The sequence below is a fragment of the Pristis pectinata genome, chromosome 1 (assembly GCF_009764475.1).
Source record: "Pristis pectinata isolate sPriPec2 chromosome 1, sPriPec2.1.pri, whole genome shotgun sequence".
NCBI classification, from domain to species: Eukaryota; Metazoa; Chordata; class Chondrichthyes; order Rhinopristiformes; family Pristidae; genus Pristis; species Pristis pectinata.
In genome coordinates, this window is record NC_067405.1 from 33,237,262 (window position 1) to 33,264,225 (window position 26,964).

The 26,964-nt window shown below is 39.3% G+C and overlaps 1 protein-coding gene across 2 annotated transcripts in view; it reads left to right on the forward strand.

Moving 5' to 3' along the window:
- Positions 1-26,964, forward strand: part of osbpl11 (oxysterol binding protein-like 11) — a 78,352-nt gene that overhangs the window by 38,913 nt on the left and 12,475 nt on the right. Inside the window, exons 4-10 of one of the 2 annotated variants that reach the window (XM_052025409.1) lie at positions 2,786-2,865; positions 4,123-4,305; positions 7,451-7,664; positions 11,717-11,862; positions 12,597-12,737; positions 19,343-19,486; positions 25,088-25,577. In XM_052025409.1, coding sequence (XP_051881369.1) covers positions 2,786-2,865; positions 4,123-4,305; positions 7,451-7,664; positions 11,717-11,862; positions 12,597-12,737; positions 19,343-19,486; positions 25,088-25,577 — 1,398 coding nt within the window. The remainder of the gene's footprint in view (positions 1-2,785; positions 2,866-4,122; positions 4,306-7,450; positions 7,665-11,716; positions 11,863-12,596; positions 12,738-19,342; positions 19,487-25,087; positions 25,578-26,964) is intronic. The other variant, XM_052025418.1, reaches the window with a different exon arrangement.

The following is a 26,964-nucleotide window of genomic DNA, read 5'->3' on the forward strand; positions in this document are numbered from 1 at the left end:
CCTCCATTTTGTAACACTTTCAATAGCAAAATATTGCAGATGCTGGAAATCTAAAATAAAAACAGAATTCTGGAAATACTTAGCAAATCAAGCAGTATCGGTAGATAGAAAAACAGAATTAATGTTTCATGTCAAAGACCATTCATCATAATTGTTTTGATTTATAACCATTTCCCAACTCTAACCAAAGGTAAATGGCTGAAACACTGGACTGGAACTTGCAAAGAAGTTCTGCATTAATAATTAAAATTTATTCTCTAAGTGCCAACAAGATTGGAGCTCTCGTGCAAATACTGAAATCCAAAATTACTGACTGTGCCCTGACAGCGATTTCATAGCTCATCTCCATGACTAGACATTGCAAGGACTTACATGGGGCAATGTGCCCTCAGAAGTGGAAGTTCACTTGAATGTATGCTTTAGTGTGGGCAGTAACACGAATAAGAATAACAATGGCCACATTTTAATAAGTTATTTGTGCTAGATATGGTGTTTTTAATCGTAAGTGATTTTTGATTGTTACATTTTTCACTTTTTTAAGTGTTCATTTGATTTTAGGTTTTGTAGCACCTGGATGTCGGGGACATCCATGACTTTTTTTTAAAACAAAAAACCTTGCCAATTTGAACCAAAGTTTGGGGCATAGTTTCGCCATCTGATGGTTTTTTGAGACTGGCTTATTTTTGTCTTTTCAAGTCTAAGTTACATTACATCTGGCCTTGCACAATGCAGGACATAACTGAATGCGTCTAACTCAGGCAGTTTAGCGATTGTATAATAAAAAAAAATCAATTAAGTGTTTGATGGTTGGTAGCAGTTATGGGCAAAAAGACCCTTCTAGCAGCAAGTTTTGGTCCATTAAACTTGCTGTATTTATAGATGCTCCCTCAGGTATTGAATATTTCCAGCATTTCCTGTCTCTATATTCATTATTGTTTCCCAGTTTTTTTTTCTGCCTTTGTTAATTCAGTTCCATTTATTGTATATTTAGGACATCTAATTATTTATGTTCACTACTGCACAATTATTAGCTTTATATAAGCCTTCATTATTGCATGGTAATATTAGGGTCATTGAGAATCATAGAGCAATACAGCACAGATACAGGCACTTCGGCCCAATGAGTCCATGCCAACCATGGTGTCCACCCAGCTAGTCCCAATTTCCTGCGTTCAGCCCATGTACCTCTAAGCCCTGCCCCTCCATGTACCTATCCAAGTGCTTCTTAAATGATACTATTGTACCTGCCTCATCCACTTCCTCTGGCAGCTCGTTCCATATACTTGCCACCTTCTATGTGGAAAAAGTTGCCCCTCGGGTCCCTTTTAAATCTATACCCCCTAGTTTTGGACTCCCCTACCATGGGGAAAAGACTGTTACCGTCCACCTTATTTATGCCTCTCATAACTTTAAACGTTTCTGTAAGGTCGCCCCTCGTTCTCCTACGTTCCAACGAATAAAGACTTAGCCTGGCCAACCTCTCCCTATAACTCGGGTCCTCTAGGCAACATCCTTAAATCTTTTCTGCACTCTTTCCAGTTTAACCACATACTTCCTATTACAAGGTGCCAAAACTGTACATAGTACTCCAAGTGTGTTCTCACCAGCGACTTGTACAACTGTAACATAATGTCATAACTCCCCTGACTGTGCCCTGACTGATGAAGGCCAGCATGCTGAACAACATTTTCACCACCAAGTCTACCTGTGACACCGCTTTCAATGAACTATGCACTTGTACTCCTAGGTCCCTCTGTTCCATTGCACTACCTAGTGCCCTACCATTCATAGTACAAGTCCTATGCTGGTTTGACTTTGCAAAATGCATCACCTCACACTTAACTGTATTGAAATCCATTTGCCACTCGGCCCACTTCCCTAACTGATCAAGATTCCCCTGTAATCTACGATAATCTTCTTCATTATCAACACCTCCTCCTTATTTCATATCAAACTACTGATCAAGCCTTGTGCATTTGCATCCAATTGATTTATATTAATGAATAGCAAGGTCCCAACACCGACCCCCATGGCACACCACTTGTCATTGTCCTTCATCTGAGAAACAACCTTCAACCACCACCCTCTGCTTCCTACCTCTGAGCCAATTTTGAATCCACCTAACTAGCTCTCCCTGAATTCCATGGGACCCAACCTTCGAGACCAGCCTACCATGTGGGACCATGTCGAAGGCCTTGCTAAATTTCAAATAGGCAACATGCAACGCTCTACCTTCATCTACCTTTTTGGTTACCTCTTCAAAAAAACTCTAAAAGGTTTGTCAGGCACGACTTTCCATTGTATGGCAATAGTATATTTTTTAGATTAGTTCAGGTAGCATGCATGCCTTATGTGGTATTTAGCATCATAGCCATTGTTGAAAACCCAATCTGGGCTGATCTTGAAAGAAACAAGAAGTTATCTGCCTATTAACAAAAGTTGTAGTATCTTGGGCACTATTCCTCTTAAGTTAATTTCAACAAAAATAAATTTGTCCTTCATCTCACCTGATAGGTGCACATTTGTTGCCATGTTTGTTTACATGATAATAGTACTGTACTTAAATAGAAATAACAATTAGTTGAGGACCATTTTTGAGCATCCTTGAAGCATAAATTGTCTCTTGATCCTTAGCTGCATCCTGTATTTTATTGCTTTCTTGTACTAGGCTTCTGGTGGAGCACATTTCATTTGTAATGTTATTTTGAAATTTCCATGATCTTGGGTAAGAATGTAATGTTATCAAGAAACAATTACTTTAAGTAGACTTAAATGTATTTTCCAGCTACTGATGCAAAAGAACGTCAACACTGGGTCAGTAGACTTCAGATTTGTACTCAGCACCACACAGAAGCTATTGGGAAGGTGAGATAAGCTTGTTCTGAATCCAGAATTTTATATATTTTTTTCCTATGCTTTCTGTAATAATTAACATTTGTATGGTAGATTATTTGCTTTCCACTAAAATTATTTGGGCACATTCATGGTATTATCAATTGCATTATTTGTACGACCATTCTTGCGTTAGAGTATACAAGTACTACAAAACAAAAAGGGAACTTCTAGCTGATAGCAACTTTAGTACCAATATAGACTTTCGAGTCAGAGAACATACCACACAGCAACAGGCCCTTTTGATCCACTGTGATTCCATTTACCAACACTTGGTCTGAAGCCTGCTATGCCTTGGTCGTTCAAGTGCTCATCTAGATACTTCAATGTTGAGAAAAGTTTTGCCTCCATTGCCCCTTGGGCAGTACATTCCAGATTCCAACCATCCTCTGGGTGAAAAAGTTCTTTCTCAGATCCCCTCTAAACCTCTTACCTAAACACATGCCTTCCAATTTTAGACACCTTTGGGGAAAAGTTTTGTATTATCTACCCCATGTATACACCTCATAATTTTGTATACCTCTACCTGGTCTCCCCTCAGTCTCCCTTGCTCCGAGAAAAAGAAACTCAGCCTTACCTGGTCTGGCCTCTAACTGAACTACTTCATCCCAGAAAACATCCTGGTGAATTTCCTCTGCACCGTCTCCAGTGTAAAGAACACTCTTCCAAGAGCGTGCTTCCTTGAACTGCTTATAGTATTCCAGTTGTGACCTAATCAATGTCTTACTTCCCTGCTCTTGTATTCTGTGCCTCAGCTGACGAAGGCAGGTATCCCATATGCCATCTTCACTGCCTTATCTATTTGTACTGCCACCTTCAGGGATCCTTGGACTTGTACACGAAGGCCCTTATGTACCTCAATATACCTTAGGGGCTCTACCATTCACTGTATCTGTGTTAACGTTATTAATCCTACCAAAATGAATCACCTTGTACTTGCCAGCATTAAATTCCATCTCCTATTGCTCTGCCCATCTTACTAATTGATCAATATCATCCGTTAGGCCAAGACATGCCTCCTCGCTATCAGTAACGCAATCAATTTTCAAACTAGCTGATCATACCTTATATATTCCCATCTAAATTGTCAAAGTAAAATCTTGCACTGATTAGATCATGTTGCCTTATGAAGCAAATGTAAATAACTTTTTTTGTCCCTGTAGTACTTTATAGTGAAATTGGGCTCCCTATCAAAATAATTTTCTACTTTCTTACAATCCTACTTTCTAGAATAATCCACCCTTGAAATCAAGAAGTTTTCCCTTGGTTTCTCAAGGAAGTAGTTCTCCAGGTGTGCAGAGAAGAGCAAGTCAGAATGCTGCAGCTTTTTTTGGTGTCACTCATCATAAGACGCAGGGACTGTTAAAGCGATCCCACACCTTGCAACCTGACCATTTGGCGGATGTTCGAGAGGTTAGTATATAACTTCATTTTCAGTTTTATTGGTCCCTTTATCAACTGCCTCTCTTCTGTGTCACTCTATTATGGGTTCAAATCCCACCCCAGTGACGAATACAAAAATCCAGGATGAGATTTGAGTGAACTGCTGAATGTACAACACTTCTGGAAGTCTTCTGAAATGTTAGACAAAAGTCCTGTCTGCCTTCATAGATGCAAAGGAATCCATGGAGTTATTTCCAATATTTGTCCCTTTTCTAGAAATAGAAAATCATTATTTGTGGGAGCCTGTTCTGCCCAGATGAGCTCCTGCCTTTTCTACATTATTTTTTGACTTCAAGTGCGCTAAGGTGGCACAGTGATGTAGCTGGTAGAGAATATATTTCTGGATATTAAGAGTATGAAGGGATATGGGAATAGTACAGGAAATTGGCATTTAGGTATCCACAGTGACTTGGCTGTTGATAGGGGTGGTAAAGAAGGTGTATGGTATGCTTGCCTTTATTAGTAGAGGTATTGAATTTAAAAGTCAGAAAGTTGTGTTGCAGCTTTATAAAACTCTGGTTAGGCTGCATCTGGTGTATTGCATTGAGTTCTGGTCACCCCATTATAGGAAGGCTGTGGAGGCTCTGGAGGTTGCTACTTGGTGAATGTCCCTTTAAGGCACCTGGACAGTAGTGTACTAGTGTGTGTGTGTGGTGTTATCTGCAAGACAGCAAGACTATAACTGGAGCGTACTGGCTGTTTGCACAAAGTTGAAGAGAGAGAGAGAGAGAGAGAGACTGACTGCCAGTCTCTGTATCTATGGATGAAGAACAATAGCTGTGTCTGTCACTATACAATCAATGTATGGATTTTTGGAGCAATCAAGTGGAGTCCACTTTGTCGTTAAGCAGGTATTTCTGTGGGCGACCACGTATCGAATGCCCTCGGTGTGGCAGATACTTCGGAACAACGCAATGGAGATCTTCGGTGATTGAGGTGTCGTATGGGTTCCATCATGGAACATGTGGATTTCGTAAATTCTCTCTACATTTTCTCTCCAGTCAGCTGTGGTTTTGCGAAAGCCTTTGCTCATGTTCTACCTTTTGACTTGCTGAACTGAACTTTGAGAACTATTCCTAGACTTGGAGTTTAGGAATTTGCCACACACACACTTAATTTAGATTTGTGGGGTCTATGTTTAATATCCAATGTTTTTACTTTTCTTATTATTACAAGTAGTTATTAATAAAATAGTTTCTAACACTTATACATGGCTCGTTGGGTTTTTCTTTTTATTAATTTTCATATTAGTACAGAATAATACATATAACATCGGTAATTATACATGTAATACAAAGAGATCGGGAGGACAATCATGGCTCGTTGGGTTTTTATTGTTGCTGGTACGTAACAGTGTGCAGAAGAGGTTTACCAGGATGCTGCCTGGATTAAAGGGCATGTGCTATGAGGACAGGTTAGACAAACTTGGGTTGTTTTCTCTGGAGTGGCGGAGGCCAAGGGGAGACCTGATAGAAGTTTATAAGATTGAGAGGTGTAGGTAGAGTAGGCAGCCAGTACTTTTTTCCCAGGGTTGAAATGCCCTACACTAGAGGGCGCGCATTTAAGGTGAGAGGAGTTGTTCAAAGGAGATGTGCAGGGCAAGTTTTGTTACACAGAGAGTGGTGGGTTCCTGGAATGCACTGTGAGGGGTGGTGGTGGAGGCAGGTATGATGGGGATATTTGGCAGGCTCTTGGATAGGCACATGAATATGCAGAGAATGGAGGGATATGGGCATTATGTAGGAAGAAGGGATTAGTTTAGTTAGACATTTAATTAGTTTGGCACAACATTGTGGGCCGATGGGCTTGTTCTTGGGCTGTACTATTCTATGTTCTAGGTGAAAGTTCAGCCATGATCTTGATGAATGCCAGAGGAGATTCGAAGCACCAAGTGGCCTATTCATGCTTCTATTTATATTGTTCTTATTGATGGTGTCAAACAACTTGTGTTTCAGCATTTACATTCACTTAGGCAAGTGGAGAGTATCTTGTCATCCTTTTGATGTGCTATGTAGATGGTAGAGAGACTTTTTATCTGGTGGTCCCATCAGATTTCTGTTCAGTCATGCCTCCCAGATGTTGATGCCTTTGTGATGCTATTAAATGTCATAGGTAGATGGCCATATACATCTCTCATTGGGGATGTTTGCAACTTGGCAATTGTGTAGCACGTTACTTGTCAGTTAGCAGCTATGTGTAAATGTTGTCCAGTTCTTGCTGCAAGCAGATATGAACTGCTTCATTAGCTGAGAAATTGCGACTAGAATTGAACATTTGTGCAGTCATCATAAGCATTTCCAATTCTAACATTAAGATGGCTGGATGAAGCAAATGAAGATATTTGGGCCTAGTACATTGCCCTGAGAAACTTTTCCATAGATGTCATGGAACTGAGATGATTATTCCCTAACAATTATAGCAGCCTTCATTTGTACCAAGTAGATCCACAGCTTGAACTTATTCCCATGAACTTAATTTTTGCTGAGGTTCCTTGATGTCACCCTCATTCAAAAGCTGTTTTGATGTCAGGAATAGTCACTTCATCCTACCTCTTGAATTCTTAAATTCATGGTTGGACTATTGTAATGATGCCTAAAACCAAAATTCAGCACCCTATGGGAAGTAACTCTTGACAACAGTGTCAACTATATTTTCCATGACTTTGATGGTTACTGGAAGGCAAATGGAGAATAGATTTATCCTGTATTATGCGGGCAGTCTTTGCTCTCTTCAATACTTAGCGACATTTTATGATACCTCGATGCTCAAATTCGCTTGTGTAATGGTGTGGTCTTTAGGAGGAGATAGCGATAGACTAGCTACTTGATTCTTCTAGTTGAAGATGATTGCTTCCTCGTTACTTTTACTTTGACTCTGTTTTTCATTCTTCTGCCAGAGCAGGATCTATATTAATACCATGAAATGTGTTTAGAAAGTGTGGCTGGCCATGCAAACTGAAAGATGTGAATGAGAGGCTTGGGGTCGTGGCAAATGAGTGAGGAAGTGATTGGACCTGTGAATATGAGGTCTGTGCCCTGATTGGTGAATGTTGGTAGATGAGTCAATGGCAATTGCACAAAGAGTGTACTCATCAATGATGTTTTACTTTGAGCAGATGATGAACCAGGCTGAAGGGCAACACAAGGAATTGGTCCGAACTATTGAAGGACTTCCTCCCTTTGGAGAACAAATATCATCACTGGACCAAGATCTGCTTATGCTCAAAGCTACCACAATGGCAACAATGAACTGCTTAAGCGATTGTTTCCATATTCTCCACCTTCAGCAGGCAGCCAACCAGAAAAGTTCTTTTTCTACGTGTGAAAGAGGTAGAATTTAAAAAAAAAACTCATTCTTCAGATTTTATTGGAAATTTTCTGTTTAAATTGAATAACACATTTTCATGGGCAGTTGGGTATCGGTGGTACTGTTGTACTTTAATGGAAATGTGCAGATTTCTCCCTTCAGAAGATGCAAGCTGGTAGTAGTGACCGACCCTTTGCTCTGTTCTTAGAACGTGCCTTTGGAATAGTACCACTGAGAGCATTAGGAGATTACATTTGCTCTTTGTATATACAAGACAGCTTGATTCAAATACTGTGGCTCTTGAATTGAAGGTAGCATATTTCAGCCCCAGTGCACAATCCAATTTTTAATATAGACTGACATTTCAGTGAAGAACTGAGGAAATGACCTAGTGCAAATAAGATGCTAAACCTGTCTGTTTATCAGAGTGAAGTTAAATATTCCATTGTCTCTCTTTGAAGTGTTCTCCCAGTGTTTGAGCCTACTTTTTCCCCTTTAACTAACTGCACCAAAACATTTATTGATTATTAAAAGCTTAGAGAAACCAAAGAAATGTATGGAAAGTACAGAAACAATTGAACAGGTATGAGAAGTAAAGAGAAGGAATGGGCAAATGGCTAATGTAAAAGAGAACCCAAAGTCGTCCATAAACAGATACATTGCAATAGGGTCAACGTAAGAAGGCTGATTAGAGGAGAAAAGTGAGACATTTTTATGGAGACAGTATATGGCTAATATTCCTGCTGCCATTCCAACTGGTCACTGTTTAATTGTTGCAGGCAATCTTAATTGTATTCAAGTCCTTTTGCAATAAAAGTTAACATAACATTTTCCTTAATGGCTTGCTATACCTCCAAGTTAACTTCTAGTGATCTGTGTACAAGAACAATCAGGTCCTTCTGAACAGGCACATTCTCTCACTGTTTTAAAAATGCCCATCTATATCTATTCTCCTCTAAACCCACGAAAAAAGCTAAATTTGACATTGAGGAATAGACAGTAACATTATTGGATAAGATATTTAAAAAAAAAAGCAAGGAGGAACTTCTAATGTTGACTGAGCACAAGTTGATAAGTTGCCCAATATAGATGGATGCATCACAAGGTACCGAGGGAAGCAAGGATGAAAGTTACTGTGGTTCTTCCAATCCTCCTTGGATGTGGGGAATGCCAAAGAACTAAATGATTGCACAATTTCTCTGTCTTCCTTTAAAATAAAAGAGAGAAAAACAGCATATGACCAATCAACCCAATGTCAATGGTGAGGTGACTTTTAGAAACAAAATAATGCAGGATAAACTTAATTGACATTTGGAAATGGATGAGCAAATAACCATACATACAGATTTGGTGAGGGAAAGTGGTGTTTGATAACTTTGATCATGTTCTCAGAAGTAAAAGATTGATGAAGGTAGTATGGCTCATAGCCTTTCCTTTTTTTGTAAATGGCTTGCAAAAGCAAAGCATGTATTTAAAATCGAAGCTCGTGGAATTAGAGATAATGCCAGCGTGGAAGCAGAATGGCTAAGAGAAAGTTTGGTGAATAGAGACATATGCGACATATGCAAAAACCAAACTGCTGGATGAAGTCAGCGGGTCAAGCAGCATCTGTGGAGGCAAAGAAAGGACTGAGAGTGCTGAGGGAAGATAGCCAGTATAAGGAAGTGATGGAGGGCTGAAACGGACTGACAGGTGAGGTCAGGGATGATGGGCAGATGGAGCCGGGAGTGGGAGCAGGAGTTAGAGATGGAGATAATGGGTGATAGGTGGAAATAGATGATTTAAAAAAAAATATTAGGGCAGATGGAGCCAGGTAGAGGGAGAGGGGGAAAAGTTGAGACAGGCTGGAAGGTGATATGGAACGTGATAAGGGAGGGGTAATGGGCAGGTGATACCAGATGGGGGAGGGAATAGAAAGGATAGGCCAAGTGAGAAGGAACTGAGGTGAATAGGTTTGTGGGTGATGAGCAGATGGGACTAGATAGGAGAGAATGACAAATCTAGGTAATGGAAGGAGGATTGTGTGTGGGATGGGGGAAGGGGTGGAAAAGGTGAACAAAGGGAGAGAGAATCTGAGTGGACTAGTAGGAGTGGGAAAGGAACACAGGGGGTGCAGATTACCTGAAATTAGAAAATTCAATGTTCATACCGTTAGGTTCTAGGCTACCCAAGTAGAATATGAGGCGTTGCTGTTTGCATTTGATCTCACTGTGACAGTGGAAAAGGCTGAGGCCAGATACATCAATGTGGAAATATTTCAACTCCCTTCTCTAATATGCAGTCGGAAGCTCAAAATGGCCATTGTGGACAGAGGACAGGTGCTCCACAAAATGGTTGCCTAGTCAATGCTTGGTCTCGCCAATGTGGAGGAAGTCACATTGAGAGCACTGAATGCAATAAGTGAGGTTGGAGGAGGGGCATGTGAATCTCTGCTTCATGAGGAAGGGCTGTTTAGGTTCCTGGATACTGGTGTAGGAACAAGTGTTGCATTTCCCATGGTTGCAGGGGGAAGTGCCAGGGTGCGGGAAGGGGTGGGTGGGGAGGGATGAGCGGCCCAGGGAGTCATGGAGAGAGTGGTCCCTGTGGAAAGGGAAGGGGTAGGGTGAGAGTAGATGTCCAGGAAATGCAAGTGAGAGCTCCATCAACCTCACATTGAGAACAGATGCAGTGGACGTGGAGAAACTGAGAAAAATGGATGGCATCATTACATGAGACATGGTGAGAGGAGTTGTAGTCAAGATAGCTGTGGGAGGCGATGGATTTATAGTAGATATTGGTTAACACGTCAGTTTTTTTTTAACAACATAGGAGGCAGCCATTCAACTCATCAAGTCAATGCTGACTCTCAGAGCTTTAGTATTAGTCCCAGTCCCCCAATATTTTCCCTGCAACCTATCATCTCTCACATGCCAATTAACTCCCCCGCCCCCACCCCCAATTGCCCTGCATCCACCTGCATTAAGGGTAATTTGCTGTAACTATTTAATCTACCAATCAGCACATCCCTGGGATATGGAGGGGATACTCACGTAGTCATGTTAAGATGATGCAAACTCAACACAGACAGCATCCAAGATCAGGCTCGAACCTGGGTCACTGCAGCTGTGTGGCAGCAGTACCTGCTACACCACTCTGATGCCAAAAGTAGATGAGGTACAGGACTGTCGTTGACGTTGCCGCTGTTTTTTTATGTTCTTAACCTGGGAGAGTTTTTCTTAGATCAGGGAAGGCTGGGAAGATTCACTTTTTTTTCCCCACCCACACCTTGCATCCCTCCCCACAATCACTAAATGTAAGCAGAGGAATGTTTTCCCCTGAGAACAGAACATGATACAGATACTTGGGTGTCTGAGGTCTTGGCAAAGATAATCTGCTAGTGCTCTGTGCACCTATAGAGCGAATCTAAATACAATGATGTTCTTTTAGGCTATTCATAATTTTGAATTATTGTAAGCATCATGTTGACTATAGACTTTTTAAAAAAAACCTTTTGAAACCTTGTAATTTTGATGCGTGTTTGAAACTGATAGTTTTAATAATTTATTAGAAAGTAAGGCCACTCTGACAGTTGAAGCAACTTGAGATCCGTGAAACATTAACTGCGCTGTTTTGCCAGAGTTACAAATTGTAATGCTCAACTGTCAGTGACTAAAAAATATTAATTATTGATTAGCTATATGTAGTCATAACACTGACCATAACTATAACTTTCAATTTTTAAGCTTTTGTTTTGCATTTTCAATTATTTTCATTCACAACATATCAGATTAATTTTTGTTGGGCTGGTTCTTAAATGATTTAATGTGTCACACGGTACTTCCAGTCTTGGTTGATTTTCAAGATGTGTTTGGCAGTATCAAGTTTCAGTAGGTTTGACAGGCACAGATTAAAATGAATGCACCAGTCAGTATCTTGATACCTGTGGTGACGATAGTAGGCGTTGCCTCAGACTTCTTTCATAGTCTCTGTTTGTAGGTTTTTTTTGGTGACTAAGAAATGTGATTAGTTTCAATGGTGGTAATTTTCTCCTGCTTGATTATGAAAAAATTCAAAGCTAGCTTACCATTTGTTTCAGGAACAACAATTGAATGGTTGGAGCCGAAATTATCACTATCAGACCACCTCAAGAATGGAAATGAACATCAGTCATCAATTGAGAAGGCACAGTCAAAAGCTGCTTGTGGAGATCAGCCAGCTTCTGAACACTACCAAATGACACGGGTAAGGTAGTTCTAAAAATAAATCTTCTACAATTTTCACCATCTTATTATGTCTCTTTAACCTTAATATACTGAGATAAATAAACAACTTTAATCCCAAGAACATACTACCAAGCCCTTTTATGAATATTTCAAATATAGCAATATCTTTGCCTTGCAAATGGTTTGATCATTTAGATTTTGATCTTGTTTTGATTCATTCCTGTTGTAGGATGGTTTTTGGGTGCGGTTTACTTCAAGAAGATTCTATTGTTTTGCCCTGGAGATAAAATAAAGGTCACCTATAACCTGAAAGTATACTTGGCTGACTTTAAATTCTTAAAGATTCAGTTCTTATTCTGATCCCCACCAGAAGCATTTTATTGTCAGCTGCAGTTTGAAGTATGTTATTGTGATTTAATACTTGGTAATTTACCATGTAATTTTTCTTTACATTTTATAGGTCAAGTATCCACTTATGAAATATTGTAGAATAGCAAAACATTTTATGTCAGCCTACCCTTATTTATGAAATGTACTAATTTTCCACAAAATACAGGTATTTTTATATAGCCAAGTTAAACAATCTATTTTGTCAAATTATTTACACCACAAGTACTGTAAAGGAAAAGCTATTTTAATGTATTTTTTTCTTTCGCTTTCACTCTACACAAGACAAAATGGGGCAGTAGATTTGTATGTGAATTAAAAATGCAATAAAGATTATAAATTTTGAAATCCAATCTCTCCTTACAGAAATGCCCTTGCATACTTTTTCATCATTTTGGGAAGTGGAGTGACCAATTCAATCTTGCTGAGCCAGGGTTACAGGAGAATGCATTAGGCAATAAGAAAGCTGTAACTTTCCCTCTGGTACTTCATTACAATTTTCCTAAGGTCTGTATTCTCAGGAATCACCAGGCTATCTATTTGAGCTGCTTGAGCTGTTTCCTGTTGTGCCAGCTAACTTATTAAAAGAGTATACTGCTTTATCATTGTAACCTACATGCTGTTGCAGTTCCCTAACTTTCCTTCTTTATTTCTTATACTTTTTAAATATGCCCTTCATGTTCCTCCTCCTATCATCATCATTATGTTGAAGTCAGTTTTCATTAAAAAATCTTGTACTCTTAACTTATTTTCAGTACTTCTAAACTGTCTCTCTCCCAACTTTTCCCTTCCTCCTGTAATTTTCAGGGTGCTAATATCACTTAATCATTAATACTTGTTTTTTTGACTTACCAATTGGAAATTGGTCATAACTGCTGGTTGCAAATGCAGCAATGTAGTTATTGACTTTTTTTTTTTACAAATTTGTAAAACTTATAAAATTGTAAACAAAGTTGTTACACATTTCATTTTTATTAATTTGTCCAATGTGGGAAAAGTGCGGGAATGGTTATCCAATACCCTGTCCCTCCCCTCGTCATTTATTCAAAAAGACATTGAACCCAGCGTTTGGAAGTTAAAAGCACTATTGCAATTTATTGTGGATTATTCTCATTTGCATGATATTTATTGGAGAATTGACGTGTTACAAACTTTGTATTTTTTTATTAAACCTTTTATTTAATTATTAACCAGCTCTGCATTCATTTGCTTTGACAGTCAATCAGCATTAAGGGGAATCTTCATGAAAGGCTCTGAATTGTTGTGATTTTGGCTCTTTGGTATTTGTCAGCTCATTGACAAAGATTATTAATTTTATTTTTCTCATGTTAACTTTTGTAGGCAAGAGTTTTTGCATAACATTCATTCAACATGTTACAGGTGACCCCCACGTTGTGGGGGGGGGGGGGGGGGGGGGAGGGTGCATTCCCAGAAAATGGTCGGCATCGTGATATTCCATAATGCAAAGCCACAATGTGTTTATTTATTTACTTTTTCCCCACAAATTTTGTAAGTGAATTTTTATTCCGTATCCCAGATCTTTGATTTTAGTGATTTGTGAATTCTGTAAGGATATATTTCCATTACCTGAATTGCCATAACGGAGGGGTTGCCTGTACTTTGTATATGTCTCAAGTCTTGCTATCGCTCCATAAAGCTATTTTTGAGTACTTGGGTATTTTGTTGCCATTAAACAGTATTGTAATGCAACTGAAATGATCAGCTGAAAGAAACTTGAGGCCAGTTCTATTCAGTCTTCCAAATTGCTTCTCAAATTCCTTTTATCAGAACCTGTTAAAGTATCTTCCACAATGATTTTAGCAACTTAACATCAAAAACCAGCTTATTTTCAGTAATCAATGATGGAAAGTGTATATAATATGAAGAACAGTTTTGACATGTTACTCAAGATAGTTTGCAATGAACACTTGCTTTCTGTGGCCTGTAGGTTCATGGTCACTCACTCTGCTGTGACCTGATATTCTGTACTATTTACTTTATGTCAGTTTTCTGACACAGTACTTTTAAATGTTTTATCAGCATGAAGTTTTAGGACAATTGGATATGGTAACTGTTTAACTTGGATAGTAAATGTTCACTTTGGTTGTTGATTTGAAATTTTGATTAAGCTTTATCCATTTTCTTTGGTTTTCAATACAAGTTTGTGTACCAAATTATCTGTGCTGATTTGGATCAGGTTTTATTGAGATATACGTAGAAATATAACCTGGAAGCCCAAGTGTGGTAAAGTCTGTTTTAGAAGCTTTCGGTGTTTCACTAAAGCTTTCTGACAAAACTTTTTTTTGCCACCATTTCTATAGATCAGCCGGGTCATCATTTCTAATATACAAATCCACTTTAAACCGTGTGCACATTATCTATTTATATAAGGAGGTCAAGGGATCAGATTTAAGTATTCTGGTACTGCCCTGCTGTCTGGTAGATTTTTGACTTTGTAGGAGTCTTAGCTCAGATTTCAACTCCAACCCTCCCCTCCCCCTCAAGACCACAAGACCATTTAATTTTGATTTATTAGCGTGTTCTTGTTTTACTTCAGCATGTGAGCAATGATAATTTTGCAAGTTATTTACTCGTGTCTTATTTCTTTAATTGCTTCTAGTTTCCTGTTGAATGGATAGCTGCATTTATTTAAATCTGGCACATTTCCTCTAAAGTCCATGCCAATGAAACTCATGATAGATGTTGCAGTTTATAAATACAAGGCAAAATCTATCTAACTACATTTCACTATTTTCTTGCTAAAATTTGGTCAACTTTATTGCTGCAGGCCTTTGAGTTATTCAGTTTCAGTTGCTTAAGCTTGCTGTGAATTATAGGACTAAAAAGCTTGCTGTGAATTATAGGACAGGTTGACCAATATTTAGTCTTCTCATGCTATATGGCAGTGTGTGTTTAAAAAAAAAATTGACAAGCTGAGAATCCGTTGTATGCTTGTACTGATTTAACTTCTAATATATCACGACAGATTTCAAAATGCTATGTAAATTTGAATCTCAGTGACTCGCTGAATGAAACGTTACTGTGCCACTTCTCATTGCATGCAGATACAAGGTGAAATTATGTGAATGCATCCAAAAGGTGTTTCTCCAGTATCTAATTTGAGATATTTCATTGAGTTGAATTGTAAAAAGATTAGAGGAAAAACATTTGTTAGAATAAAAGCAAAAAATGCAAGAAATATTCAGCAGATCAGGCAGCATCTGTAAAGACAGATAGTTTACGTTTCAAGTTTATAACATTTCATCAGAACTAGTAAAAGTTAAAAATCAAACACATTTTAAGCTGTAGAGTGGGGGAAGGGCAGAGAACAAAGGGGATGTCTATGATAAGGTGAGGAAACAAAAGAAACTGAATGACACAAGCTGGAGATGTGGGTTGAGAGATGGTGGGGAAGGCTTGTTAACTGCAGCTGATCTGTCTGAAGGAGATGTAAATATAAGGAGATGCAGAAGGACAGATGAGTGAAAATAAAGTTCTAGAACTGAGATTCAAAACAGTGTTAGCTGGAAATCTGAAATACAGAGTGCTGGTAGTAGTCAGCAGGGCAGGCAATGTCTGTGAAATGAGAAAAAACTGAGATGTTCCATCAGAAGTAGCCAGAGCTGAATTTGTTGAATTCAGCATTGAGTTCTGAGGGATGAAGTTGTGATGCTTCTTTGTACAGAGGCTGAACCAGTCCCACTCCGTCATCCTTCTTCACTTGATGAAACTTATTCTCACATTCTAGAGTTTTCCTTTAACTCCATTCCTTTCTGACATATCAAAGTTAGAATCTGCAAAGAACCCAGCTATGCCCCTCTGTGCATGTGATACATGGAACAGTCCTTGTTTCAGTTCTATTCCAGATACCTTCCTTCACCTCCTTTTTACTCCAATGCATCGATGACTGTATTGATGCTACTTCCTGCTCTCGTGCAGAATTTGTCGTCTTTGTTGCCAATTTCCATTTTACTCTCACTTTCCTGTGATCTATCTCTTTTTCCTTCCCTTTTTTTCAGGGGATGGGTCAGCAGATAACTTTACAAGTCTACAGCCACCTTGACTACATTTTTTTCCCCCTATCTTGCTTACTGTAGATACTCTATTCCATTACCCCACTTTCTCTGGTTCTATTATATCAATTCTGATGATAGCACTTTTCATATCAGTGATTCCTCAACCGCAGCTTCTCCTCCAAGTTGACAAAGCTGTCAACTGTGTCTTTTTCATTTGTCACAATTCTTGCCTCTCCTCTCACCCAGGACAGGAATATGGTTCCCCTTTCATCCTACTGGCCTCCACATTTAACAGATCATCCTCCTTAATGCTGCTACCTTCAAGCTGAATCCACTGCCAGACAAATCTCCCCCATCATGTCCCCTTTCAGCATTGCACAGGAACCATTCACACCACAGCTCCCTGGTTCACTCTTCATCAACACTCATTCTCTTTCAGTTTACCTTCCCATGCAACCGCCCGAGATGCAACATCTGCTCTTTTACCTCTTCCTTTCCCACTATCTGGAGTCACTCCTTTCAGGTGAAGCAGTGAATGATTTGCGCTGCTTCAAATTGAATATCCTTCATTCAATGACAATGATGTGGTCTCCCCTAATCTTGGAAGGCAATTGCATATTGGATGACCAATTTACAAAATACCTTTGTGTATTATCAAGGGTGGTTCTGTGCTTTGAGTTGACTGTCACTTTTAGTTCTCCATCCCATTCTGATCTCTGCCTTTGGCTCTTGCACTGTTCCAACAATGTAACAGTGTTCCCTATGTAAGCTCACATGAGAGCATTTTATTTCCTGATGAGGCACATTACAGCCCTGGGATGCAATGTTGAATTCAACAATTTCAAAGAATCATCTATCCAGTTTGTGTCAGAAATGACCAGGTCTGATGAAAGATCTTTGACCTGTAACATTAAGTCAGTTTTTCTCTCTCTCCACGGATGCTGCCTGACCTGCTAGCTATGTCTATCCTCTTTTATTTTGCATTTTCAGCAACTGCGGTGTTCTGTATCTCCAGTTTCGGCATTGTTTTTATTTTCTCCTCTGTTCTCACTCATCTTCTATTTATACATCTAGACAGACGGGTTGCAGTTAACACACCTTCGCCGCCCTCTCTCAGCTGGTTCCAATAGATTGTGTCATTTAATCTCTCTTGGTTTCCACCCTATCATAAATATTCCCTTTTGTTCTCCTTAATACTCCATCTTCACTGCAACTTAAATTTATTTCCAACTTTTCATAGTTCTGATGAAAGATCATGGAACTAAAACATTGACTGTTTTGCTGTTCACAAATGTAACCTGATCTACTTTTCTTCCATCGTTTTCTATTTTGGATTTCTAGTGTACAGTTTTTCTGCTTGTCAACATTCATTAATAGTTGGAATATTATTTAAAATTGTAACTATTTATTGTCAAATTCATGTCGCAGTCCCTTGCCAATACTGTGCAGGATTTAGTGGCTATGTTCCACAAAACAATGTTTGTTTCTCAACCTTGTTTACTTATTCTCTTCTAATTTAATTAACTTATGTCAGATTTCATTGAACAAAGTTTAAGGATTACATTCCCAACTATTTATGAATCACTATATAGTTATTATTGAACAGAAAGTCAGGAGATATCATTCAGGAAAAAAATGAATAATTTATTTTAAAGTTATTTAATGAGTTATCAATTGTGAACCAGTGTATGTAAGAACCTAAAAATGAACACATCAGGAAACACAATTGTGGTTTGCCTAGCCTGTCCTAAAGTTGTTCTTTTTCACCCAGGAGGGAAAATAAATATGCATATAAAGTCGTACAGGATGGAAATCAGCCCTCCAGTTCACTATGGCTGTGTTGGCCATCAAATATCTAATTATACCAATGCCATTTTCCAGCATTCAGCCATAGCCTTCAATACCATGGCATTTCTTGCGCTCCTATAAGTACTGATATTTTGTGAGAGTACCTACCTTCGCTCCCCCTTAGGAAGTGTGTTCCAGTTTTCAACCACCCTCTGAGTGTTTTAAAAAAAATTCTTTTAAAAAAAAACTATGCACTCTGGGTGAGCACATCTCTGCAAAGGGCAGAAGTTCATAAGTCTCTTGCAAGTTATTGGTTGTGGAGCATTGTGGGATGTCCTGAAGATGTGAAAGATGCTATTCAAATGCAGGATTGTTCCTCCTTGCTTTCCAGTGCTTTTTAACTTGATGTACAAGCTAGAAATGTGCATCAGTTTCCTCGTATTCAGTGAATGGCTGATGCACTGCAGTTATTACTTGCTTCTTAATTCTCCTTTTAAGTTTCATCCTTCACTTTATCTTCATTGGTTATTATGGTCAAATAGTTTATATTCTAACAATTCTTCTACCACCACAAAGAGTATTCCAAATATCCTCTTGTCCATTTTTACAAGTGCATTGGAATTTCCCATTTTACTTCACTATTTTCTTCATATTATAGTTACACTTGATACAGGAATTGTAACCTTGGGGGTTTTCATTGCTATGGTACAAAGAATGTAAATCATACAGTCAACTGGAAAGGCCCCAGATCAAAACTGGTCTCTGGTCAGTGAGCCAATATCTGCTTAAATGTGCCAAGATTTTCACTTGTACTCACTCACAGCTTTAGTCTGGTAATGTAGATTTGTGGATACCTATTACATAGTGATGTATAATGGCTTCTTTGGTAGATTATTGAACCCCACTCTCCAGGTTTGTATAATTAAAAATGACTAATGACATGATTTGCCAGAAGGCAAGCCACCAGGTTTCTGATCAAGAACAATACTGGGGAAAATAAAATTAAAATTAACAATATTACCATATTACATTTTGGCCTTTATTTTACAATAGTCTAATATATACATTAGGAATTTTAAGTACAAGTTGATATTAAAGTTTTTTGCTATGGGTTTTTAGATGAAGTCCTTTTAAATCCTATGTCCTAGGATCTGCAATTCAAGATAGAGAAGCCGAAATACTGGTTCCTTTCATCACGTGCATATTGGTACATAACCTAAAGAATCTCTTCTAGGATGCTTACTTTTAAAATCATCTCAAAAGAAAAAGTTCTGTCCATCACGTTTATTAACATAATTTTGTCTATAGGAACCTGAAGAAATAAACCCAGATGATGAAACAGAAGATACTGTTGAGGATGAGGAGGAAGATGATCTTGAAGTTGTTGAAGAACAGCGTAGTGTGATATTACACTTGTTATCTCAGCTGAAGCTTGGTATGGATTTGACAAGAGTAAGTACATAGTGTATTATTTATTATTGTGGTAAGCATGACAACTTGCAATATTTCAAGTGCTATGAAGACTTTTTTGCACGTGTGTTTTGCTTTTAGCATCACAGACTTATAATACAGACACAAGACAGCAGATGCTTGAATCTGGAGCAAGCAACAAATTGCTGGAAGAACTCAGCGGGTTCAAGCAGCATCTGTGGTGGCAAAGGGATGGTCGATGTTTCGGGTCGAAACCCTGTATCAGGACTGAGCATGTAGAAGGAAGACAGTCAGTATATAGAAGTGAAAGGGAGGAGTGAGATGGAGGCTGGTAGGTGATAAAAGAGGGATGATGGGCAGGTGGAATCAAGTGAGGAAGGGAATAGGGAAGGTCACCAAGGGGGAAGAAACTCTGGTGAATAGGTATGTGGGTGATACGCAGATAGAACCAGGTGAGGGGAGAGTAAACAAGTCTGGGTAATGAGGTGGGGGGGACATGGGGGGTTGTAAAAGGAAAACAAAGGGAAGAGGGAGCCTGAATGGACTGGTTGGTGTGGGTAATGAACATGGGGTGTGAGGTACATGAAATTGGAACATTATATGTTTATACCGTTGAGTTGTAGGCTACACAAGTGACATGGTGTTCTTCTACTTTGCTTGTAGCTTTACTGTGGCCAAGAGGGAGGCCAAGGATAGACAGATTGGTGTGGAAATGAGAAGGGGGTTGAATTGACATACAACCAGAAACTCAAGATGACTGTTGCGGACAGAGTACAGGTGCTTTGCAAAACGGTTGGCTAGTCTCTGCATGGTCTCACTGATGTGGAAGAGGCCACATCATGAGCACTAAACACAATAGACCAGTAGGACAGATTTGAGGAGGTGCAGATGTGTCCTTACAAACTATCCACCGATAGCTACTATAAACCCATTGACTTCCATAGCTACCTTGACTACACCTCCTCCCACCCTGTCTCCTGAAAGAATGCCATCCTTTTCTCTCAGTTCCTCCATCTCCACTGTATCTGTTCCCAATGAGTTTTTCCGTTCTAGGACTTATGAAATGTTCTCCTCCCGGAGACGTGGCTTCCCTCTTCTATAGCTGATGGAGTCATCACCCCACCCTTCTCCCCCGCAGAACACAGATAGAGTTCCTTTTGTCCTCACCTTTTTACTCCACCAGCCTCCGTATCTAGCATATCATCCTTTGCCATTTCCGCTAGCTCCAAAGGAATCCTGCCATCAGTAACATCTTCCTCTCTCCACCCCCTTTCTGCTTTCCGCAGGATCACTGTCTCCGTGATTTCCTGGTCCATCCATCCACCCACCCCTGACCCTGGCATTTTCCCCTACAACCGTAGGAGGTGCAACACTTGCCCCTTCACATCCGCCCTCACCACCATCCAGGGACCCAAAAAAAATAACCCTTCCAGGAAAGGCAGAAATTCACATGCGCCTCCTCCAACCTGGTCTATTTCATTCGGTACTGATGATGTGGTCTGCTCTACACCAGCAAGACAAAGCATAAACTGTTTTGCAGAGCACCTGCACCCTGTCCTCAATGACCATCTTGAGCTTCCAGTTGCATGTCACTTCAACTCCCCTTCCCATTCCAACAATGACCTGTCTGCCCTCTGTCTCCTTCACTGCCACAATGAGGCCAAACACAAACTCGAAGAACAACAGCTCATTATTCTGCTTGGATAGCCTACAACACAATGATGCGAACATTGAATTTTCCAATGTTGAGTAACCTGCACCGTGTATTCCCTTCCCACTCCCACCAGTCCACCCAGGTTCTCTGTTTATCTTTGGCACCACATTTCTCCTCCCTCCTCCACCCCCCCCCCCCCCACCACCTCCCCAAATCCCTCCAGTACTAATTACCCAAACATTACCATCCCCCATCGGGTTCCATCTGCCCATCACCCACATACTTATCCACCTGCATTTCTTCTCCGTTTGTTCACCTTCCCTATCCCCTCTCCCACTTCCTTCCGTACATGATTCCAGACCCAGATAGAAAGAGATCAGCTGCATTAAAGGCTGTCCCTTGACATGTAATGTATTTCAAGATATTTTTCAAAACAAAAGGGTGCTCAGTGTGAAGGAACTTTTACACAGCAACAAGGTTGGAAAAGACTATATGTGAATCAGTAAATAGTGGTTAGATGAGCCAAAGCTTGAAATTCAAAATGTCTGAATATTCTAGGAGGAAGGAAACACTGAGATATGATTTTTTGAGTTAAGAGTATTTGATAGTTTAAAGTTGAATGTGGAAGGAAGGAAAAAATTGATTGCAGTTGGGGTCTGGGATTGTAAGCGATTGCTAATTGGACACGCTTTTTCTTCTGTTTCATTGTGAGGAGAAAAGCATGTGTGAAAAACAATATTCCATTCTTGAGAGCCAAGAATTATTAGTGTGAAAAAGCGCACAAAACCAGCCAAACTGCCTCAAGATGTTAATTCATCTGTTCCCAGAATATGTGCATAAAATTAAACAAGTTTGGTTAGCATGTTCACAAACCTTGTAGTTGAAACTGTAATTTAACACCAGCTTTTCAATTGGGTTCAAACAACTAGACTTTTAAGTTCAGAAAGCTGTTGATTGTATTGTCCATGTTACCTATCTCAAACAAACGGTATTCTGTTCACGCACACAGAAAAAGCAATACTTTGCATCTCAAGTCCATACAAGTAGAGAAATTAATTGTGTTCATTGTGCCAGGCAATTTAGTGTAATTTAGGAATTCAGACATGTAAATGAGCTCCTATTGCTGTTGGCTAACTTGGAGGGGGGAGCATAGAACAGTACAGCATAGGAACAGACCTTTTGGTCCACCATATCTGTGCTGACCACCATGCCAATCTAATTAATTCCATCTGCTTGCACATGGTCTGTATCCCTATATTTCCTGCCTGTTTTTAAGTCGTCCTTAAATGTTGGTATTGGTTTATTATTGTCACTTGTACCGAGGTACAATGAAAAACTTGTCTTGCATATTGATCATACAGGTCAGTTCATTACACAGTGCAGTTACATTGAGTTAGTACAGAGTGCATTGATGTAGTACAGGTAAAAACAATAACAGTACAGAGTAAAGTGTCACAGCTACAGAGAAAGTGCAGTGCAATAAGGTGCAAGGTCACAGCAAGGTAGATCGTGAAGTCATAGTCCATTTCATTGTATGAGGGAACTGTTCAATAGTTTTATCACAGTGGGGTAGAAGCTGTCCTTAAGTCTGGTGGTACGTGCCCTCAGGCTCCTGTATCTTCTACCCAATGGAAGAGGAGAGAAGAGAGAATGTCCTGGGTGGGTGGGGTCTTTGATTATGCTGGCTGCTTCGCCAAGACAATGAAAGGTAAAGACAGAGTCCAAGGAAGGGAGGCTGGTGTCCGTGATGCGCTAGGCTGTGTCTACAACTGTCTGCAGTTTCTTGCGGTCCTGGGCAGAGCTGTTGCTGTACCAAGCCGTGATACATCCAGATAGGATGCTTTCTATGGTGCATCGGTAAAAGTTGGTGAGAGTCAAAGGGGACAAACAGAATTCCTTTAGCCTCCTGAGGAAGCAGAGCCGCTGGTGAGCTTTCTTGGCCATAACATCTACGTGATTTGACCAGGACAGGTTGTTGTTGATGTTCACTCCCAGGAACTTGAAGCTCTCAACCCTTTCTGCCTCAGCACCATTGATGTAGATGGGTGCATGTACACCACCCTCTTTCCTGAAGTCAATGACCAGCTCTTTTGTTGACATTGAGGGAAAGGTTGTTGTCATGACACCATTCCACAAAGCTGTCAATCTCCTTCCTGTACTCCATCTCATCGCTGTTTGAGATACAGCCTACAATCATCTGCAAACTTGTAGATGGAGTTAGAACAGAACCTGGCTGCACAGTCATGAGTGTAGAGGGCCGAGGACGCAGCCTTGTGGAGCACCAGTGTTGAGAATAATCGTGCAGAAGGTATTGCTGCCTATCCTCACTGATTGTGGTCTGTTTGTTAGAAAGTCAAGGATCCAGTTACATTGCCACCATATCTGCTCCTATCCCCCCCCCCCCCCCTTGCAGTATGTTCCAGACATCTACAGGCATCTCTGTGTACAAAAAAACGTTCTCTTAAATCTCCTTTAAACTTTCCCCCTCTCGTCTTAATCCTATGCCCTCTCATATTTGACATTTCCACCCTGGGGAAAAGACTGACTATCTACCCTATCTATGCCCCTCGTAAATTTTATATACTTTCATCAGGTCGCCCCCTCCACCTACAGCTTTCCAGAGAAACCAATGCAAGTATGTCCAACTGCTCCATGTAGTTAATTCTCTCCAATCTAGCAATCTAGAAAACATCCTGCTGAACGTCTTCTGCACCCTCTCCAAAGCCTCCACATCCTTCCTATAGTGTGGCAACCTGAACTGCTCACAAGACTCCAATTGTGTTCTAACCAAAGTTTTATACAGTGTGATATCCTGACTTTTATACTCTCACCCTGACTGATGAAGGCAAGCATGCTCTATGCCGCCTTTACCACCCTATCCACTTGTGTTGCCACTTTCAGGGAGCTATGGACTTGGCACCTCAAGATCCCTCTGTACATCAATGCCCCTAAGGATCCTGTCATGTACTGTATACTTTCCTCTTGCGTTTTGCCTCCCAAAATGCAACATCTCACACTTGTCCAAATTATACTCCATTTGCCAGTTCTCTACCCAAATGCCCAACTGATGTATATCCTGCTGTATCCTTTGATGATAATCCTCACTATTCACAACCCCACCATCTATTTATGTATTTATTTATTTATTGGGAACTTTTGATTTGGGATAGAAAAAGCATGAAATGCTTGTATAAAATAAATTCCTTTTAAATAAAATGCATAATACTGGACTTGGATTGTTTAAAAGGCACAAATGTGGGTACATAAATATTTTTGTTATAATTGTAGGCTAAACAAATATATGCAATGAAGGGAAATAACTATTTCGTACAAGTATGGGCATGTATTCCAAAATACTAAATAATAACTTTCTTCTTAAATTTATTAAATATCTGATGCTATTTTTAACTTTTTTTTTACAGTGATGTAGGAACAAAAAACAAGCAGGTTGTTAAATTCCAATCTACTTAAGCCTTATGTAATAGCATAGGTGCAAGGTATTTCCTTCAGCAGGTGGATCTATAATCAGAGGATGTGTTTAAGAAAATTTTTAAAAAGGGGAGTTTTTTTTTACTATCACAAGTAAAGGAGTGGATTGTATTTCTTGCAAGGATTGTGGAAGTGGCTTCAAAAGCCTATTTCCAAAGGAAGTATTATATATATTAAAATTCAAGCCTACGAGGAAAAGGCAAGGTATGAATTGGTTAGCAGTTGGCTACAAGGAGGGAGCCACATGCATGATGAGCATATTTGCCTTCTGACTTTGTTTATGAAGGGCTATGCAATGAAACTTTATGCTGTTAGTAAAGGAACTTCAGTGACATGTCAAGATGAACAAAATTGACTTACCTAATCCATAATTACCTTGTGAAGTGTTATTATTTGCTGGATATCATTTAGTAAAACTACCAAATTTGAAGCCATATTTAGGGTGCATTTAAACATTTGGTTTTCTGTTTCCACTGTAGGTGGTTCTTCCAACCTTTATACTGGAAAAACGTTCATTACTGGAGATGTATGCAGATTTTATGTCCCATCCAGACCTCTTCATTGCTATCACAGATGGTGCTACTCCTGAAGAGAGAATGATCCGCTTTGTTGAGTATTACCTCACCTCATTCCATGAAGGCCGTAAAGGAGCCGTGGCTAAGAAACCATACAATCCAATTATTGGTGAAACATTTCACTGCTCATGGAACGTACCAAAAAACACAAGCAGTAAATCATGTTATACCTCATCACAGAGTTGTCTGCAGAAGACAGAGTGTTCTGATGGCTCAGAGGGAAGAGGCCAGTCAGACTATCTTTTAAGATTTGTGTCAGAGCAGGTGTCTCATCATCCACCTGTTTCAGGATTTTATGTAGAGTGTGAAGAGAAAAACATATGTGCAAACACTCATGTATGGACAAAAAGCAAGTTCATGGGCATGTCTATTGGAGTTGTAATGATTGGAGAAGGTAAGAAGCAATTGTTTCTGTCTCAAAGTGAGAAATGTGAGCAAAGTGCCTCTTATTAAATTGGGACAATATTTTGAAACAGCAAAATTACAGTAACTGGGTTATTGACAAAAATAGTTGAATTTCTTTTTCAAGTGTTATGGGTGCTATTAGCTGATGCTAATACAATAGTTGTAAGCTATATATGTGTCTTGTAGTATTTGATTGGAACCTAGAATTAGCTTAATGTGAAAAGCCCCAAAAGCACAATGAAGCATGCACCTGTTGCTTTAAGGAGTGATGTAATGATTTTTGGGTCCTATGATCCTAGGGAAAAAATATGAGTGGTCACGATCCTTCAAATAACTTCTGCTATCAGTCAAGTGTCATGGAGAAAAACTTGTACATAGTTAAAAGATTAACAAGATTGTGAAAAGAAGAGATATCAAACAGTAAATGGGGAATGGCAGGATACATCTATAAACTGCTGTCTATAATTTTTTTTTTAACTAACTGTGCTTGAAGTGATCTGATCCAAGAACAGATTAGTCTACATGCCTTTTCTGTGAACCAATTTTGGCAATGGTGAAAATGGCTAAAGAGGAATGAAGGAATGTGTTTTATTGAAGCAATCTTGAGAATCATTTGCTCCCCAACTGAAAGAATTTGTTTTTTTTTTAAGTTTTGTACCCAAGGAGGCAATGTTGGAACTTCATTTGCTGTACTAAACAAAGTTATCTCTTTATTGAAAGTATTACTACTTTTCAAAGGCTTTAATCTAAGACCATATGGGAGAACTATGGCAAATTTCAGGTTGTACACGTTACCCAAGTAGTAGGTTTACATTTGAGTTCTCAAGTAGCAATGAAGTAAAAACTTTTTCCAAGCGTCTCGAATCTTTGGAATTCTGCTTCCACCACTCTGAGGAAGCGAGTCATTGAATACCATTTAAGTTAGAGGTACTTAGATACTTGATAAGCAGGGGAAAGAAAGGCAGTTAAATGGGAATGTGGAATTGAGATTAGAATTGGCTCGGTCATGATCTTATTAATGGCAGAGCAAGCTTGAGGGTTGAGTAGCCTTCTGCACCTAATTTGTATGTTCACATGAAGATATGTGATCTGCTTGTTTTATAGATTTAGGATAATATAACTTTTGTGTGAAATGCTAGAATCTAACAAAAATCTAGCAATAAAAATGGAAAATAATAATAGCAATCTGACAGGTTCAAATGAACATTTCACACAAAAATATTTTGAATCAAAACTTGATTTAATGCTATCCCAATGAGAGAACTATTGATATGTCACTTTATTATTCATCCTGTTCCTATATCAGGAAGTGGTTGAAGTCTATTATCCTATATTACATAATACTTAAACATTGGGAAAAAATGTACTTGCCCCTT